This window comes from Lepidochelys kempii, chromosome 8, assembly GCF_965140285.1.
Source record: "Lepidochelys kempii isolate rLepKem1 chromosome 8, rLepKem1.hap1, whole genome shotgun sequence".
In the NCBI taxonomy this organism is placed as follows: domain Eukaryota; kingdom Metazoa; phylum Chordata; order Testudines; family Cheloniidae; genus Lepidochelys; species Lepidochelys kempii.
This window is the reverse complement of record NC_136387.1, coordinates 83,726,193-83,744,972: the sequence shown is the minus strand read 5'-3', so window position 1 is coordinate 83,744,972 and position 18,780 is coordinate 83,726,193. Positions and strand designations below refer to the sequence as shown.

Sequence of the window (18,780 nt, the reverse complement as noted above, 5' to 3'; positions counted from 1 at the left end):
CTGTAAAAGGAACATCATTTAAAAGAAGTGTTAACTGAGGTTTCGAGGGGCGGACTGACATTGTCAGAGCAACAAGTGGAGAAGACGCGCTGTGAGACGGCGAGTGAGACAACGTAGATCCAAAGCCTCCTCCACCCCGAGTTCGATCCTCGGCAGCTGGCACCTGATAGGGGACTAAAATCAATTGTGCAATTGACCGTCCACGCAGGAGCGACTGTGGAAGATGAGTCCACACCTGAACCTTAATAATGCCAGTGTAATCAGCATCAATAACCCCTGGAATGACAAAAAAGCCCTGTTTCCCAGCATGTGAGCGAGGGAGAACAAGACCTACAAAGCCGGCAGGGAGAGGTCCCGTCACCTGTGTAGGTATGGCACAGACCTCCCCTGGCAGCCGAAAGTCAGTGTCCTCCTGCATGATCAAATCAAGCCCTGCACTTCCAGCAGTCGCTGCCCTCATAGAGTCTACGGATTCCAAGGCAGAGGAGCGATTGCCTGAGTAGGAAACACCCCCGTTTGGCCCTGGGTTCGGGGGGGACCCGTCGCGCGGTTTCCCGACCCGCTACGACACTGATTAGCCCAGTGATAACCTTTCCCACACTTGGGGCACTTCTTTGAGGGTCGGGCTGGTGCCTTAAATGAGCGGCACTCCCGCTGAAAATGACCCTCCTTTCCACAGCGGTAACAACGCTTCCCCTCCTTCCCGGTTTTTCTGAGGGCGGCAGCCAGAACTCCAGCCTTGTGGGCTTGTGTGCCAATGTTCTGGCACGCCCGCAGCATGTCTGAGAGCTCTAAAATACCAGAGACTTGTGCTGCCTGGAGAGCACGGCGGCAATCCTCATTTGCATTTTCAACTGCCAATTTTAACAGGAGCTCGTGAGCTGCCTCAGTGTTATCCACCTGTCGGAGGATAGCCTCCTGCAATCTGTTGGTAAAATCCAAAAAGGACTCAAAGGCACCCTGACGGATACTGACAAAGCTTTTGGTAGGCTTGCCTGAATCCGGGACCTTCTTGAAAGCATGCTGGGCACAGGTGGAGATAATGGGGAAGACAGCCTGAGGGAGTTGAGACTGCATCCCAATAGTAGCAAACTGGCCCTCCCCTGCCAAATGCTCATAAATGATACCTTGCTCTCTATATACCTGGGCTTGGCGTTCTGCCATCTGCCGATACTCACTAAGCCAAATAACATACTGACTGGGTGACAACATCATGCGCAGCAGCGTTTTCCAATCCTCAGGGATTAGGGAGTACCCAGCACCCATCCCTTCAATGAGACCATGCACAAAGGTGCTAGTCAGGCCAAATTCACGAATTGCTTTCTTTACCTCTCTAACCACCGAGTATGGCAGAGTGGTCCAGGTGCCCACAGGGTTGCCCTGGTCATCATTCTGCCAGGTCACCGGGCAAACGGAGACCAGATCAGCCAGCTCCTCTGCTGTAAGATCTGATCGAGCTTTCGCTGCGTGAACCATTTGTTGCACCAGCGAAAGCTTCTGAGCAGATGCAGATGACTCTCCAGGGGGCCCCATGGGGGGAGGGTGATTACACACCGGCTCCGGTGGGGAAGGCCAGGGAGGCGGTGGTAATAGAGGCACTGGGGGCGAAGCAGGGGGAGGGATGGCTGCAGGAGCGGACGGGGGTGGCAGGATCGGCAGCTCCTCTGTTGGGGCTGGAGAGGGCCTTTCCGAGGCGACACATTTGCTGTGTCGCATCGCCAGGAGGGGGGATGGCTGCAGGGGCGGACGGGGGCGGCGAGAGCACCAGCCTCGCGAGGGAGGGTCTGTCCGAGGCGACACGCTGTACCACGTCGCGGCAGAGGTGCCAGGCATGTAAAGCCTGCACGGGTGCCCGAGGCTCTTTGTGCAATGTCTGGCCCAATCGCTCCCAGTCCGCTAGCTTAAGGCTTCCAGCTTCAGGATACCACGGGCACTTGGCACGCACCTCCTGTAGCAGGAGAGTGAGTTCTCGAGCCGGGCAGTCATGCTGAGCCTTACGCAGCAAATACTGCAGCTCATTGCGGTGTTGCACTTGCAAAGCAGAGAGGGAGCTTCCCATACTTACCACAATGAAAAATACTCACCGGGATCCACGAAGTGGATGAGTGACGCGTCTGAAACCCTTGCCGGGCGAGGTGAGTGCTGAGGGCCCCACGTTGGGCGCCAGTTGTTGCGGTTCAGTGATGAGACAGAACACAGCTTTATGCAAGCAAGCAGGCTGGTCAGCGGAGATGGGCTGTTCTGCCCCCTCTGCCTTCCACCTTCTCCTTTTATTATATTTCTCCCCCTAAGCATTACACACTGCTACACAAAGGAATGTATGACGTTAATTCATATGCTTAATTACCATCCTCTAACTACTACAATCCTGGTTCTCAGGCCTTGAGCCCAGGCTAAAGAAACCTCCCACAGTTGCTGTCCAAACAATCAAGTTCTCAGGGTTCATATCTAGCCCTTGTCCTTGGATAGAGCAATGTGTGCATTGCTCCTAGGAAACAGTCAGGGTGTGCCCCGCCTGCTTCCAGGTGGAATAGCTAGACATTAACCCTTCAGCAAGTGATGCTGCTTTTCCACGATTTCAGTAAACTTTGTCTCCTCACTGTTTATCCCTTTTTCCAGATCATTTATGAATATGTTGAACATCATTGGTCCAAGTACAGACCCCGCTATTTACCTCTCTCCACTGTGAAAACTGATCATTTATTTCTACCCTTTGTTTCCTGTCTTTTAACCAGTTACTGATTCATGAGAGGACCTTCCCTCTTATCCTGTCACTGCCTACTTTGCTTAAGAGCCTTTGGTGAAGGACCTTGTTAAAGGCTTTCTGAAACCCCAAATGCATTATATCCAATGAATCACCCTTGTCCACATGTTTGTTGACCCCCTCAAAGAATTCTAATAGGTTGGTGAGGCATGATTTCCCTTTACAAGCCATGCTGACTCTTCCCCAATTTATCATGTTCATCTATGTGTCTGATAATTCTGTTCTTTACTGTAGTTTTTTTTTAAGATTGGTGTTACATTAGCTATTTGCCAATTATTTGGTACAGAGGCTGATTTAAATGATAGATTACATACCAAAGATAATAGTTCTGCAATGTCATATCTGAGTTCCTTCAGAACTCTTGACTGAATATCATCTGGTGCTGGTGAGTTATTACTGTTTAATGTATCAGTTTGTTCCAAAAGCTCCTCTGTTGACCTCAGACTGCGACAGTTCCTCAGATTTGTCACCTAAAACCAATGACTCAAGTATGGGACTCTTGCTCACATCCTCTGCAGTGAAGAGCAATGCAAAGAATTCATTTAGCTTCTCTGCAATAGCCTTGTCTTCCTTGAGTGCTTCTTTAGCACCTTGATCACTCAAAGTCCCCACTGATTGTTTGGCAAGCTTCCTGCTTCTGATGTACTTTAAAAAAAATTGCTGTTTAGTTTTAGTCTGTTTTGCTAATTGCTCTTCAAATCCTTTTTTTGGCTGCTTAATTATACTTGGCTTGCCTGAGTTTATGCTCCTTTCTATTTTCCTCAGTAGGATTTGCCTTCCAATTTTTAAAATGTGTCTTTTTATCTCTAACTTCCTCTTTTACTCTGTTTAGCCTTGGTGCCATTTTTTGGTTCTCTTACTCTTTTTTTTTTTTTTTTTTTTTTTAATTTGGGGTATACATATAGTTTTAGCCTCTTTTATATATACAGTTAATATTTATAGTTCAGTGAACAAATTATAGTACAGTGGTTCATTTACCTGCTCGTAAAGATGGGAAAAAGCAGTTTCATAAGCAATGGAATTTAATCTATCCTTATTAAAGGGCACAGTCTACATCTGTGGTGTAGAGACTAACTCTGGGGAAGGTAATCTACAAAGGCCCCTGAGAAGAACCCGGTGCTCCCATAAATATGACCTGAACTGTCTGGTTTGTCCTTAGTCAGCTCATTAAATTATAAAATATTGTAGCAAATAAAGCGTGATACTTATTTTCAAATATATGGTTACAAAATACAGTATAGAGCTATTAACTATTGTCTGCTACTAGAAATGTGCACAAAAGGCTGGACTTCAGAGTTGTGTTCCTGTGGTACATTAGGAACAATGAATTTTAGGTCCAACACAGTAAAAATTTGCAATAAAATATGTTTTCATTATTTTCCAGATTTAAAATCCTCCTACTGAATTGCTGATTATTTAGTTGAATATCAAATACAAATATATTAAAATTATTGTATAATATTCATATTTATATTCAGAATTAAAATAAAACTCAATTTACAATTCCTCTTTCCCATTTTTGAAAGTATTAATTAGCAAAGTAATGAATCTGGGTGATCACTCTCATGGAACTAAATTAATATCAAATCTGTAATGTGAAGGACATTTCAGAGGAATCATGAATATTACATAGTTGGTTCTGTTAAAATTATTAGCTTAAGATCATTAACCAAACTTCTTTCCACCAGGGCAGGGGGAAACAAATTCTGTTTAAAGGAATTTGTCCTACAGAATGAGAAGATTTTCATTGTCAACACGAACAACACTTAGGTGTATAAATCTGTACATTTACTAAATTTAATATTTACGTGTGTTGGTATTTGCAATTGAAAGTGAAATGGTTGACCTGAGTATTGTGATTTTTCTGGTGTTCTGCAATAGATCCATATGTAAGATTGAATCGTTCACCTTGGTCAAAATATTACTGGATTTTTTCAAAAGCGAAGGGTATGTCTACACTGCAATTAAATACCTGCAGCTGGCTCGTGTCAGCTGACTTGGACAAAAGGGCTCATGATAAGGGGGTGTTTAACTGTGATGTAGATGCTTGGGTTGGAGCCCAGCTCTGAGATCCTCCACTCTTGCAGAGTCCAAGAGCCCAGGCCGAAGCCCGAACGTCTACATCACAGTTAAACACCCCTTAACCCAACTCTCGCAAGCCTGAGTCAGCTGACAGGCCAGTTGTGGATTTTAATTGCAGTGTAGACAAACCCTAAGGTGCCCTGATGTTGCTCTTATGCCACTCTATGTGAGTATCTGACTTACAAAGTGCTGCTTGGATAGGGATGCGCTGAAGTTATTAAGTATTCCGGTAGTAAGATGATAACCTGCTTTAGTCCCTAGCAACAGTGTAGCCCAGAGAATACACTTCTCTTGCTCCAAAATAAAATTAAGGGGGAAGATCACCTACTCTGAGTGTTCAGGAAGCAAATTCCAGCCCATAGTGGACTTGGGGCCAGATCTCCCTCTTCTGTAGAGAAGCCGTTGGAAGAAGTCAAAAGAGCAGAAATACACCAGATTTCACAGTGCTTCCTTTAATTGTCCTTGCAAAGTGAGGGATTTGGGCTCCTGTAGAATTCACAGACAGTGAGATCTCCTAATTCCTGTGATCTTGGGCACACAAGGAAGCGCCATTGTTCCCCAGAGACAGGAGCCATTCTGTATGGATGTTCCTGTCTCTACTGGCTCCCATTGCAACCCAGCTCCAGGAGCTGCATTGCCATTGCTGGATCCCTTTGGGTATGTCCACACTGCATGCTAAGCCTGGGTCTATGAGACCCGAACTTGTGGACTCACAAGTGGACTATGGTTTCCTATCCAATGCTTGAGCATCCACACTGCATTGTAAACTTACTGTGTTTCCAGTTGCTGGATCCAGGTTTCACAGCCGTGCTAATGCATCTCTTCTGCACTACACAGACCTTCCATCTCAGGTTGGTCGTTTGATTTGTGTCCACTCTGCAAAATGACAGGGCTTATCCCAAGTCACAGTGGGATTCAGACTCTAAGAACCCTCCTAGCTGGGTCCTAGGCCTCGGCTCCACAGTGCTTGCTGATGCAAGTAGACTGATTTGTGTGTGGACAGAGGTGGGGCTTGGGCTCAAACCTGAGTCTCAGCCTGGTCTTAGTTTGCAGTGCAGAGAGACATACCCAAGCTTCTGGCTGCCCAGTAGCATATGCCAGAAGGACACAAGAGGGTTGATGTTACTTCTGGTGGGATTAACTTCTGATAGGAAATCTGACACAATCTCGGAATGGTGCCATAGAGAGCCGCCAGGCTCCTGCTCCATTTGCAACCCCACAGAACCTTTTCTGCACTTAACAGCTGCTGGGTGAGGGAGGCTGGCACCATACATGTTTCTGCTTTCCGCATTTGGGGAGGAGCTCTGCCTGAGGAGAGCCCCAGCATGGATCTGTGGAGATCTTCCCACAGTAGAGCTTATTCTGACCACTGTTTTAATTGCTAACTCTTTTTACACCAGAGGCATATACATAGAGGCAATTTAGAGTCAGGTAAAAAAATGATATTTTCCTATCAAGAATTCTCTTGTTTGGCTGCAAGGTCATTTCTCATTTGTGAAAATGTAGGCAAAGTGGTGTTTAAAGTCCTGTAATTTATTCCTTTGGCCACCACTTCTGAATCTGGCTTCTTACTCTGTCCCACTCCCAACTGCCTTAAATCAAGTAGCTATTGTTCCTAGTTATGTTGTCTGGAGTTATGCATTTTATTCCCAATTATATGGCAACTATTCATGGTGGGCTATCTCCTTCAGTCCTTACTTATTGACCTCAGTGAGAGCACTGCCTCAGTAAGGGCTGCACAATTCCGTCCTGTATAACCAGGAGCAAAATGTATAAAGGTGTTTGGAACAATTTTAATGGACTAGAAATTAGATTCCAAAGGGGGCAGGGCACTGGAGAGAGGAGGCAAAATTGTCCAGAAAACTTAACAGCCGAAGCACAAAATCTGCTTGTCCATACTTCAACATGATGATTGATGATGATAAAGAATGATGACATTTTATTCACCCTTCAAAATATATATAGTACTCACCCCAAGTGAGCAAGTATAATTCTGCAAGGCTGATTTACAGCCACTTTTAATTTGTAAAGGAAGAGATTGACTGGAGCGGGAGATGGGATGGCCTTGTTTTTCTGCTTCATTCCTTTCAATGCAAACATGGTTTGCTGTATTTTCAGGTACCAGTGTGGGTGGATACCATCTGTGGAAAAATGTGCACTGAAGTGTCAAAAAGTAAATGATTGACGCCAGATACAAGTGCTTATTGTGTGTCAGCACTGGCATGCGATGAGTGGGAAAGTATAGTGTATTTTACAAACTGCCCTCCAGCAGCTCTCTCCCAGCTGTGATATTAATATGCATGCTAACTGACAAAATACTGATTAATGCCCAGTGTCAGGCAGTGGTAAAATAGCATCTGTTTTAATATTAATAAATGAGATGACTAGCAATTTCCTGATAGAGATTACTCATGCATTTCATTTGCCGGTGACACAAGTTGATTGCAGTTAGGAGAGAACATGGTACAGTTAAGTTGGGTTACCGTGTACTTACTCAAGCCACAGAGTTCAGATCCAAACCCAGCAATCCTGAAGTTCAGGGGTCTTTGGAACTGGGATTTAGGTTTGCCTTATATGAGAGAAGAAGAGACTAAACACAAAGGCCCAGGCGCTCAAATGTATTTAGGCACCTAACTCCCATTGGGTATCCCTTTGAAGAGCTGGGCCAAAGCTGTTAAGATACAAATCTGGATGTTCCCTTCCCCTGCGTTTGGTGTTTTCCTATAACTGGTTTTGGTTCAGACCCATTTCTAGTAGTCACCACTGTATTAAATGGAATAACCTGGAATTTCTGGAACCCGATCCTGGAAGTGACTGCTCATGAGTGGACATCTGTACCCATACAGAGTCCCACTGAAGCCAGTGTGGAGTTATTCACAAGATCTGGGTCTAAAATAACACATTGTTATGAAGTAACTATAGGCCCCAGCCAGCACAAGATATAGGCCTTCCTACATAGAAAAGTTTGGCCTGCTATTGAAGCCCTCAAACAAAGCAAAAAATAAGATCCATGGGAGTTAAACTCAAGGTAGAGGCACAAGGAGAGAGGGGGAAGAGACATAATACAAATAAATTATTTGCTTCATTTGCTCTTCTGTTCCAAGTTCTTGGGACCATCCAGGTCCCAACTCCAGACTCTGAAGTCTACATGTGTTTCTACAACTGTAGCTTTGAACTAACCCCTTTAAATAGGGAGTATCTTCCTAATAAGCTTTTATCTTTCCATATGATGAGAAAAAGGAATTCTTGTCTAATCCAACATGCTGGATACCCACCCTTTTTAATATGATGCAGACTCCAAGATGCTGTTTAAAAGCCTAGGAAGTGCCAGAGCCAGTAAGCCTGGAAGTTTTAGCAGGAGTGGACCCTAAGCAGTTAATCTTTTACCACAGTAAAAGTATTAGTTAGATGGATACCATGGACCTGATTCTGATCTCACACACACTGATTTTACAGCCGAGTATTTCCAGTGACTTAAACAGTTACTCCAGATTTACAGTAGAGAAAGTGTGGCGGGGGGTGCGGAGGCGAATACATGTAAAGGAGCAATAATCTAAATTATATGCACATGCCTATATACATAGTAGTTTCTTTTTGAATACCACATTAAAAATATACCCTGTTAGATTTATGGCAACAGTATAAACCACTCAGCTAGGAGATTTATTTTTCTTTTTAATACATTGGACCTTTTATAATAAACTTAGCGTGTGACATTCATTTGAAATAGAGATCTAGAAATCTACCTTGGTGATAGATGAAACCATCTATATTAAATGCATATATAAACATGGATTTTTAAAATTAAAAAATCGGGGTCTGTAGATGAAGTACTAATGGTTTTTTTGTTTTTTCTTTGTATTTTTTTTAAGTTCTCATACATATTCCAGTGAGGCTGTGTACAATAAGAACAGAATCAATCTTGTTTTTAGAAATGTAATTTTATTGTTAGTGTGGTGCTGGAGGATTGATCTCAGTATTGTATTGTGTTATGAGAAAGCCAGACTGATTGAATTGAAATGTTAATCTGAGGGATAAATGGAAAGCACCAGCAATTTTTTACATGACTGCTGCACATACAATATAGAGAATGGTGAAATAAGGAAAATTAGCCAGAGAATTGTGCAGGTGACAGATGCTATACAATAGAAATAATGGGCAATACCAAAATACTTTAGATATTGTTTGTATATTTGATTGAAATTGAGATCAAACATCAAATAGTTCCTTTTTCAAACGGAAAGTAATAACCTTGGCATTACAGCTGCCAGCCCTGATTCTGCATTGGTCTATTCATGCGCCATATCAGGGGCCAGCTCAGCACACAGCTTAGAGCAACTTCATAGCTCCTCCGAGTTGCAACAACTTGGAACAACCAGAGGTGAAAGTAAGCCAGTACAGTATACCGGCAAGAGCCAGTACGCCGTGCCGCACCGGACTGGCTTCCCCAGGCTGACACTTTAAAGGGCCCCGGGCTCCCTGCAGCAGCTGGAGCCCCAGGCCCTTTAAAGCACCACCCGAGCCCTGCTGTGGGAGCCCCTGGTGGAAGGGCTCTGGCAGTGATTTAAAGGGCCTGGAGCTCCACTGCGGTAGTGGTGGCCGGAGCCCCGGGCCCTTTAAATTGCACCGGGGCTCCCAGCTGCCTGTGCAGCTGGGAGCTCCAGGGGTGATTTAAAGGGCCTGGGTAGTTAAAGGCCCCGCCTCTTCTGGTCGAGGCCATGCCCCCCTGCTCAAGACTCCAAGTTACTTTCACCCCTGGGAACAACATTGTGTGGACCATTATGTTGGTACATAATAGTCAGAGTAGTGCATTCTGGCCCGTCCTGGGGGCAGGAAGGAGTGAGGCACAGAGGAATTATGGGAGCACTGCATCAGCCAGAAAACAGCCTGACACTAGAGTTGTTTTGTATTGGCCATATGCACTCCATTTAAGCTCCAGTAGTAACACTGGCTTGGATAGGTTTTCTTGTGAGATCAAATTAGCCATGCCCATATTAAAGGCATTTTGGAGGGTAATATGTATATTTTTCAAAACAACATACTGGCTGATATAGACAATCAAACAGGGCAACCAAAGTATGGTGTGAGAATTAAAACCAAACACCTTTTCTGTAGCAGGTACCATCAGTGAGTTGAAAATTGTTAAAATGATCCATGTCTCATATAAATCTCTCTCTACTTAAAATGTTGTGCTCTGTGGCATCTCTGCAGGTTGATGTGCATGGGGTTACAAGGTCTAAGAGATGCCCTGTGTGAATGGCTTTAATTTTTGCCCCCTACGTATATGAAAGTTGATAGTATAATAGAAGGAACTCATTTGTGCATTGGTTCCATTTGATTAAAAAGTCAGCAAGAGAGGGTTGCATCATTAACCTGATATACGTGGGAAGCGCTAATGAAGTTGTGTGGTTATATCCCTGGCACCATGGTGGGAGAATATTCACACAAGCAGGTGTGAGAGAATGAAGTGACTGGGATCAACTCCTCCCCTTCCCCCAGTTCAATAGAGTGTGCACCTCTCCTCTCGAGTTAAAAACTGAATATAGTTTTCAGTGGTAGCCGTGCCTTAGTCTGTATCAGCAAAAACAATGAGTCCTTGTGGCCCCTTAGAGACTAACACATTTATTTGGGCGTAAGCTTTCGTGGGCTAGAACTCACTTCATCAGCTGAATGAAGTAAAAGATACAGGAACAGGTATAAATACATGAAAGGATGTGGGTTGGCTTTACCAAGTGTTAGGTCAGTCTAACGAGATAAATCAATTAACAGCAGGATACCAAGGGAGGAGAAATAACTTTTGAAGTGGTAAGAGAGTGGCCCATTACAGACAGGTTTCAGAGTAACAGCCGTGTTAGTCTGTATTCGCAAAAAGAAAAGGAGTACTTGTGGCACCTTAGAGACTAACCAATTTATTTGAGCATGAGCTTTCGTGAGCTACAGCTCACTTCATCGGATGCATACCGTGGAAACTGCAGCAGACTTTATATACACACAGAGAATATGAAACAATACCTCCTCCCACCCCACTGTCCTGCTGGTAATAGCTTATCTAAAATTATCGTCTCTAAGGTGCCACAAGTACTCCTTTCCATTACAGACAGTTGACAAGAAGGTGTGAGTAACTTTTAAGCACCGTGCTTCAAATTTCAGTGCAGCAATGTGGCACTGCCATGCGCACACCCTCCCTTGTTTTTGAGCCAGTGGAGTCACTCTTTTAAAAGGAAGGAAAAAGAAAACCACCTTTGCTTCATTCAGATACTGCTGAACTATGCTAGAAAAATACCAGCTGCAGGAAATTCAGTTTAACTGGGACAAAAAATGATTTGCGCCCACCAGCTTATTTAAGATAGCATCTTTTTTCAATCAATATGAAGAACATCTTGGGCTTCCATCTATTTTCTTTTTTCCACAGGGATCCTAATCATTCTTCAGTACCTTATCATTATTATGAACCTTTGGGACCTGATGAATGTACAATGTACATTTCACACGAGCGGGGACGAAAGGGCAGCCATCATCGTTTTATCACAGAGAAACGAGTGTTTGAGAACTGGGCACGGACATTCAATATTCACTTTTTTCAACCAGACTGGAAACCAGAATCACTTACGATAAATCACCTGGAGATTAAACCCGTGTTCTGAGGAATGAACGCACAAGACTGCAATCACAATCACCTACTGTATCAGGCTTCAGGGTATTGAACCTCGCAGAAGAGAAAAGCAAGGTTAACAGGATTTGTGGGTGGAAACTGCTACAATATTCAGGAAGTTCTTGCGAAGAAATACATAAAAGGACATTTTGTATCCAATTGTATCATAATCCAATAATTAACATTGTCTGGCCAGCTCACCTCCTGTAAAGTATGTGATCTGTAAAAAACAACTTGACTATCGTTAATGGGATGTTTAATTCATTATAGTTTTTTAAAGCACGTTGCCACTGAATTTTCATAGTGAAAACTTAAAATACTTATTTAATGGAGGTTTTTATGCAGGCTAGGCCAGTATTTTTCTAATTCACAATTATGTGATTATCTTTCATAAGCCTACAAACCCAAAATTTATTGCTGGTTGTATAGAAAGGTCTAGCTTCTTGTTTATAAGTTTTTCCTTTGAAAAATATGATTCTATTGAGCATGTAATTAATATTTGATCTGTAAATGTTGTATTTCTTTTTAAATTGCCGGGCTCCACTCCAATATAGAGTCTTTAATGGCAAAAAAATTCCCGTGTGACGATCATGTGAGAGATGATACAATATGACATTTCACATTAATATGAAAATGACAAAGAAAATTCCTTTTGATGTAAATGTGCACTTGCTGCTATGATGTCAGGCTGCTCTTTCTTAATGGAGAGGGAGTAGAGGGCAGGGCAAGGTTTACTAGATTGTATCCTGGGATATCGCCACCATCTGTGGCACTGTGCATATAATTAAGACTGAAAAATGAGAGGGGCCACTTCAGGAGGTCAGAGGACTCTCACAGAGGACTCCATCAGGAGGACTCTCACAGAGGACTCCATCATTCTGTTTGGCCTTTTATATTTCCCACTAACTCTGTAATGCTCCCATTTCCAGATGCAATCTGCAAGACAGCCTGCAATGGATTAAGAGTACATGAACTGAATCCTTCCCCTACAATAGGTACTTACGTGATGTTCCTAAGTCTACACCAACCAGCAGAATAGAAATTGTTTGGCATCAATTACATGAGATATAACATTACCACTCCAAACTCTTTCCTATCTATTTCCCCAGTAACTTTCTTCTCATAGATCCTGGGTCACAGTGAGGTTAGGAGCCTGAGTGGATTGAGATCAGTGGTTCTGAGACTGTCCTCTTGAGGACAAAAAGTAGCAGAACAGGGCAGGTTCTTCATGATGCACATGTGGCTAGTTCCTGTGAATTACAGTGGTGGACACTAATAGTTCTATATATGGAAATTCACAGTGGGTCTTATTGGGTTATAATGGCTTCCACAGAAAGATGGATTTCATTTCCTGTTTCAGAGTAGCAGCCGTGTTAGTCTGTATTCGCAAAAAGAAAAGGAGTACTTGTGGCACCTTAGAGACTAACAAATTTATTTATTCATCCGATGAAGTGAGCTGTAGCTCATGAAAGCTTATGCTCAAATAAATTGGTTAGTCTCTAAGGTACCACAAGTACTCCTTTTCATTTCCTGTGTTATTTGTCCTTTCAACTCCCAACTACTAAAACTCAATCACTTTTTCAAAGTAATTTCTGGGAGTAATTTACTTATTACATGAGTACTATAATTCAGGCGATAAAGCTCCTTCATTGTACAAAGAGTGAAACCAAAGCTATTATTAATGGTTGATCTTAAAATGTCAAAAGTCAGGAAACTCAAAAGTGAGGTGCAATACCCCGAGGCAGTGGGATCACACTGGGTGTACACAATTTGCCCAAATTCACACCTGATGGGAGTAGCTGCACCTCCTGTGGAAGTCTCTGCTTCATACTCAGCCAGGACATAAACAGTGGTGGCATGTGGTTAGAAAATGGGTCACATAGCATAATTTGCACCAATTTAGCATTCAGTGGAGTCTAAACCATAACTGCAAGGAGGTGGAAGGGATGCAGCAAGTAGGATAGAGCAGTCCTTCTCCTTTGTCTCAGTTGGTATTTTCCCCCTGCTGCTTACCCCTTCAGTCTGCAAACCCCTGAATGCAAAACTAGTACAAGTTACACTACTTGCCCATTATTTACCCCCATTCTCTGGCCAATTTTCAGCTGATGTTTAATTTCCACCATTTAGAGAAGGGGTTCTCAAACTTCATTGCACCATGACCCTCTTCTGACAACAAAAATTACTACACAACTCCAGAAGGGGGGACCGAAGCTTGAGCCTGCCTGAGCCCTGCTGCCTCAGATTGGGGGTGAGGGGGGCAAAGCCTGAGCCTCATCACCCGGGCAAGGGTGGGGGCAAAGCTGAGGCAAGGGGCCTGTAACCTGAGCCCAGCAACCCAGGGCTGAAGCACTCGGACTTCAGCTTCTGCCCTAGGTGGTGCAGCTTAGGCTTTGTCCCCGGGTGCTGGGGCTCAGACTTCAGCTTCAGTCCTGGGCCCCAGCAAGTCTAAGCCAGCCCTCACAACCCCATTAAAATGGGGTCATGACCTGCTTTGGGGTCCCGACTCTCAGTTTAGGGTGACAAGGAGTCTGGTGGCACCTTAAAGACTAATAGATTTATTTGGGCATAAACTTTCATGGGTAAAAAAGCCACTTCTTCAGATGTTTAGGGTGAGCCTCCCAGCCTAGGTAGACAGACACACACTAGCTCAAGTTGAGGTCACCTACTAAAAACGAGCACTGAGGATGTTGTGGGACAAGCAGTGCCATGGGCTAGTCACCGGAGTACAAGCCCTCTTGACACCCCCACTGGCCCCACCAGATCCCTACTCACGTGGCTAGCCTGTGTCATAATGTCCACACCGCTATTTTAAGCACATTAGCTTGAGCAGAGGTAGTTTGTGGGCAGGCAGGCATGGTCCCAGCTACCGTGAAGACATACCCTTAGTGACTGTGTTTTATTCCTCTCATGTTATGTCATGGCACCTTAGAAAGAAAAGAATGGATTTTAAACTGATTATGTGAAGAGCTATTTTACCCTGGCTACTGGCGGCATAGCCCACACATAGTGCTAAAATTGGTGAACTTTAGTCAAATTGATTTACAGAACATGTTAATTGTCACTGTAAAAGATTTTGTTATAGATTACAATGGCTTCTAAGCTGCCATAGTGACCTGTCTTTTAGTGACTTTATTATTGGTTTAATGCTAAAAGGATTTTGGACGTGGTAAAATATAGCACTGTTAGGGTATGTCTACACTGCAAAAAGAAACTGGCAGCACACAGTCTCAGAGCCCAGTCCCTTGGCTGCGACTCAGGCTCTGGGACTAAAAATAGACTAAAGTAGAGACGATCAGGCTCGGGTTGGTGCCCAGGCTGTGAGTCCCTCCATCCTTGCTGGGTTTCAGAGGCCAGGATCCAGCCCGAGGCCGATCAGCTAAACTGCTATTTTTAGTCCCACAGCCTAAGCCCAAGTAGTCGGACCCAGGCCAGCCGCAGCTGTGCTGCAGCTCTTTCATTACAGAGTCAATGTAGCCTGAGGTCTTCTATCACTGTGTAGCTGTCAGGCTTGCATGCGCTATGCCGCCATAGTAAAAGTCCCTAAGAAATTGTAGTTAAATATGGGTTAAATAGTGTACTCGACCCTTTTCTATATTAAGTAGGAATTGCCAGCCTGGATTAGCAGCAAGGTCCAGCTCATCTAGGGTCCTGTCACCAACAATGGCCAGTACCAGATACTTTGAGGTGGAGTGGGGGAGGGAGACAACACTGCAGGAGGCAGTTGTGGGATAATCTTTAATAGTTAGAGACTGGATTTAGCCCTGAAGCAGGAGGTTTAATATCAGCAGTAACTAATCTGGTGGCTCCTGTTACCCATTAACTGGCCAATGACTCCTGTAAGATATTTAGGTGCCTAGCTGCTTCATTAGATGCCTAACACCTCCATTTAGGAGCCACTGACTTTTTTCAAAACTGCCACTCTGCTGCTATCTAACCCTAAGTCCTGTAGGTGCCTATGAGTTCTCCGATCAGCATTCACAAACCACCTCAGCCCACAGGTCACCCCCCCCCAGCTAACATGCAGTTTAGGCTGCGTGTCCCCATCTTGTCAGTGGGGCCTGCTCCCATAGGCATGCACTGACCATGTAGCTGGGGGTGGGGGCGGGGTAGGGTGAGGCTGGATGCAGGCCACTGGTAAGTAGGGTTGCCAAGTTACTAATGGCACAAAACTGAACACCCCTGCTCCGCCCCTTCTCTGAGGCCCCCCCCGCCTCCACGCTCGCCGTCCCCCCCTTCTTCTGTTGCTTGCTCTCCCCCACCCTCACCTCACTTTCATGGGGGGGGAAGAGGGCTATGAGCTGGGGGAAGGGGCCGTGGATTTGGGGTGCAGGAGGGGATTCAGGGCTGGGCCAGGAGGATGGGGGGGAGCTCTGGGAGGCAGTTTGGGTGTAGGAGGGGGCTGTGGTGGCAGGGGGCAAGGTTGAGGGGGTTTGTGGTACAGGAGGGGCCTCAGGGCTGGGGTTGGGGTGTTGGGAGGGAGTGTGGGTGGGGGAGGGGACCGGGGGTGAGGGGTTGGGGTGCGGGATCCACGGGGCACTTACCACAACTCCCTGCAGCTTCTAGGTCAGAGGTTGGCAAACTACTGCCCCGGGGGGCCCGTCCTGCCTGGCCCTTGAGCCTCCGGCTGGGGAGACTGTTCCCCCCTCCTCCACAGCCTCAGCTCGCTGTGCCGCCAGTACTCTGGGCTGCGAGCTCCTGCCGGGCAGCGCGGCTGCAAGACCCGCCAGCCTGCCCCATGGTGTGGCCAGGCCTGGTGCTCTGAGCGGCATGGTAAGAGGGCGGGGAGCGGGGGATAAGGAGCTGTTGGGGAGCAGGGGGTGATTGGGGGGGAGGGGCGGCTGTCAGGGGGCAGGAGTGTGGATAGGGGATGGGATACCGGGGGGCGGGTTTAGGGGGTAGGGGTCCCAGGAGGGGGGGGCAGTCAGGGGACAATGGGGGGGGTTGGATCGGTGGGGGGCAGACTATTTGGCACAGCCTTCCCTACCTGGCCCTCCATACGGTTTTGGAGCCCCGATGTGGCCCTCAGGCCAAAAAGTTTGCCCACTCCTGCCCTGAAGTCTCAGATGCCAACAAGCTAGCCACCTAGCCAAGCCCCTAGGAAATGCTGAGGTGAGGGGTGTAGTCTTATCTCTGCCCATAGGCAGTGGATGGAGCTTCCCCTAGGGGAGGCTATCCCCCGTATGCCTTTTCTAGCCAAGGGCCCCTCCCCACTCTGTGCTCTCTGCCTCTCCCTGTGGCAGGGGGAAGGAGGTCTGGGCCCAGCCCCGCCCCCCCCAGCTCAGTCAGGGCCACTGGGTGGGGGAGAAGCACTGAGAGCCTGGTCAGGGCCACACGACTGAGCACTCACCTCCACTCCCTATGACCCTAGCCAGGTGGGAGGGGGTGCTGGAGCTCGGCCCTGGCTGGAGCATGGATCCCCTCCCCCACCTTATTCCACCCCCTCCACTCTGCCTCTTTCCTTCCCTGCAGTCACCTGAGGTCAGAAATGCCTTCAGACCTGGGGCCGTGGTGGGGGATTTTTTTTCAGGGGACCAGGACTCCAGATCTGTCACTCCTTCCTCCACTCCCTGGCAGCACGAGGTTTGGGGAGTTAGGCACCAGTCTGGAGCAGTGAACAGTGCCTCTCTGCACTTGGCATTCTCAGCCATGAACCCACTCCTGGCTTTTTTTTGGGGGGGGGGGTCTGCTTTTAACCAAAATCCTAGGGGCAAGAGCATTTACCTAGAAGGTGAGAGCCAAATCTCCGCGCCATGTGGACCAGCCACTTGAACACAGATCCTCCCAGGAGAATGCCCTAAGCTTGGGGTACTTGGGGGCTGGGGGAGGGAAAGAGGGTCTTGATCTCTCCTGTTGCTGCTGTTCCACTGTGTATAATAAAGGAGGGGGGGAGAGAGAGCGAGAGAAAATGAATCGCTATAGGCCAGTGGGTAGGGCACACATCTGGGATCAACCCAGATTCCAGTCCCTGCTCCCACACTTCCTAGGGGCTATAAGGGAGGGAGGGAGGCAGAGGCAATCCCATAAGAGGCATGCCATAAGGCAGCAAAGTCTTCCGGTCACAGCCACCCTTGCCATTCACAGCATTTGTCATGCCTCTGTCCCCTGCCCCCACATGACTTGTAATCTGAAACTTTTTTCTTTTTGGGGGGGGGCAAGGGCTCTAGCCTGCAGCAGGACTGGGATCCCCCTGCCATAATAGTGGGCACCACAGGGTGGGATGGCTGAAGCAGTAAGGGAGGCATTGTCACGACTTACTGCTGGCTAGGGTAGGGTAGCGGGGGGGCACTGATGGTGTTTGTGGTGCAGGAGGTCTATGTTTTTAATCCCACTCCCATCCCACATTACAGACTATTTTTATCCCACGCCTGCTATTACAGCAGTGGGTCTTGTGGGGCCCACAGCATCACAGTTTCTTCATGCACCCCTCCCCAACCCCCTCCCCGAGAACCTCTTGCGTTTCTTTCCCCCTCCCTCCCTCCGAAGGTGCACACACCAGTTTGCACACCACTGTCATAAAGCATCCTAACTACTGAGTCGGGCCACACAGGTGAGATTGGTTGGGGCTGTGAATCCCACCAAGGCCCATGAGTTAGGCAGCAAGTCACTTGGTGGTGTCAGGACTGAAGCAGCTGTGTGCATGCCCACTAGTAGAAACGTGAGCATCTCAGACTTTACCAATAGAAATATATGTGCCCACGAGGCATTAGCTCCACAAAGGAGGTTTTTAGCTCAGCACTGCAAGGTCTAATTTTAGTCACCCTGCTAAGGCCTAATAAAATCCTTAGCCTTGAATTAGGCATCCAGGCTCCCTATGCAAAGCATAGGAAGAGTTGGGCACTTAAAAGTGGGATTCACAGCAGCCAGCAAGCTGAGCCAATAGGAAAAGCCAAGGACAGGGCTTATATGTGAACAAGGGTATGGGCAACTCAGCAGCTCTGGAACAGCATCAGCACTTAGGCAGCTTTGAACCTGCCTAACTGGTGAAATTTAGGTGCCCACAGGGTTAGATGGCAACTGAGTGGTGGTTTTAAGCCTGTCCATGGTGTCTAAATGTTGGACTTAGATGCCACAGTTTGTGGATCAAGCCCCTAAATCTCCGCTGTATTATATGGGGAGCCTAAGTGCCAATGTTGGGGCTGAAAATTCCTGTGGGCAGCAGCAACTAAGGCTTAGGCATTGGAACGCTGATCAGTACTTTTAAGGATCTGGGTTTGAGTTCCCCCATCTAATTAAGCAGAATGTAGAAGTATTTCCTAAGGATGCTTCAGAGATTAAGACAAAC

The 18,780-nt window shown here is 46.4% G+C and overlaps 1 protein-coding gene across 1 annotated transcript in view; it reads left to right on the top strand.

Annotated features, from left to right (window-relative positions):
* The window catches only part of ST6GALNAC5 (ST6 N-acetylgalactosaminide alpha-2,6-sialyltransferase 5), a 96,780-nt gene extending 83,849 nt beyond the window's left edge, over positions 1–12,931 (top strand). The window contains exon 5 of the mRNA XM_073357301.2: positions 11,259–12,931. Coding sequence (XP_073213402.1) covers positions 11,259–11,490 — 232 coding nt within the window. The 3' untranslated portion in view covers positions 11,491–12,931. The remainder of the gene's footprint in view (positions 1–11,258) is intronic.
* The last annotated feature ends 5,849 nt before the right edge of the window (positions 12,932–18,780 follow it).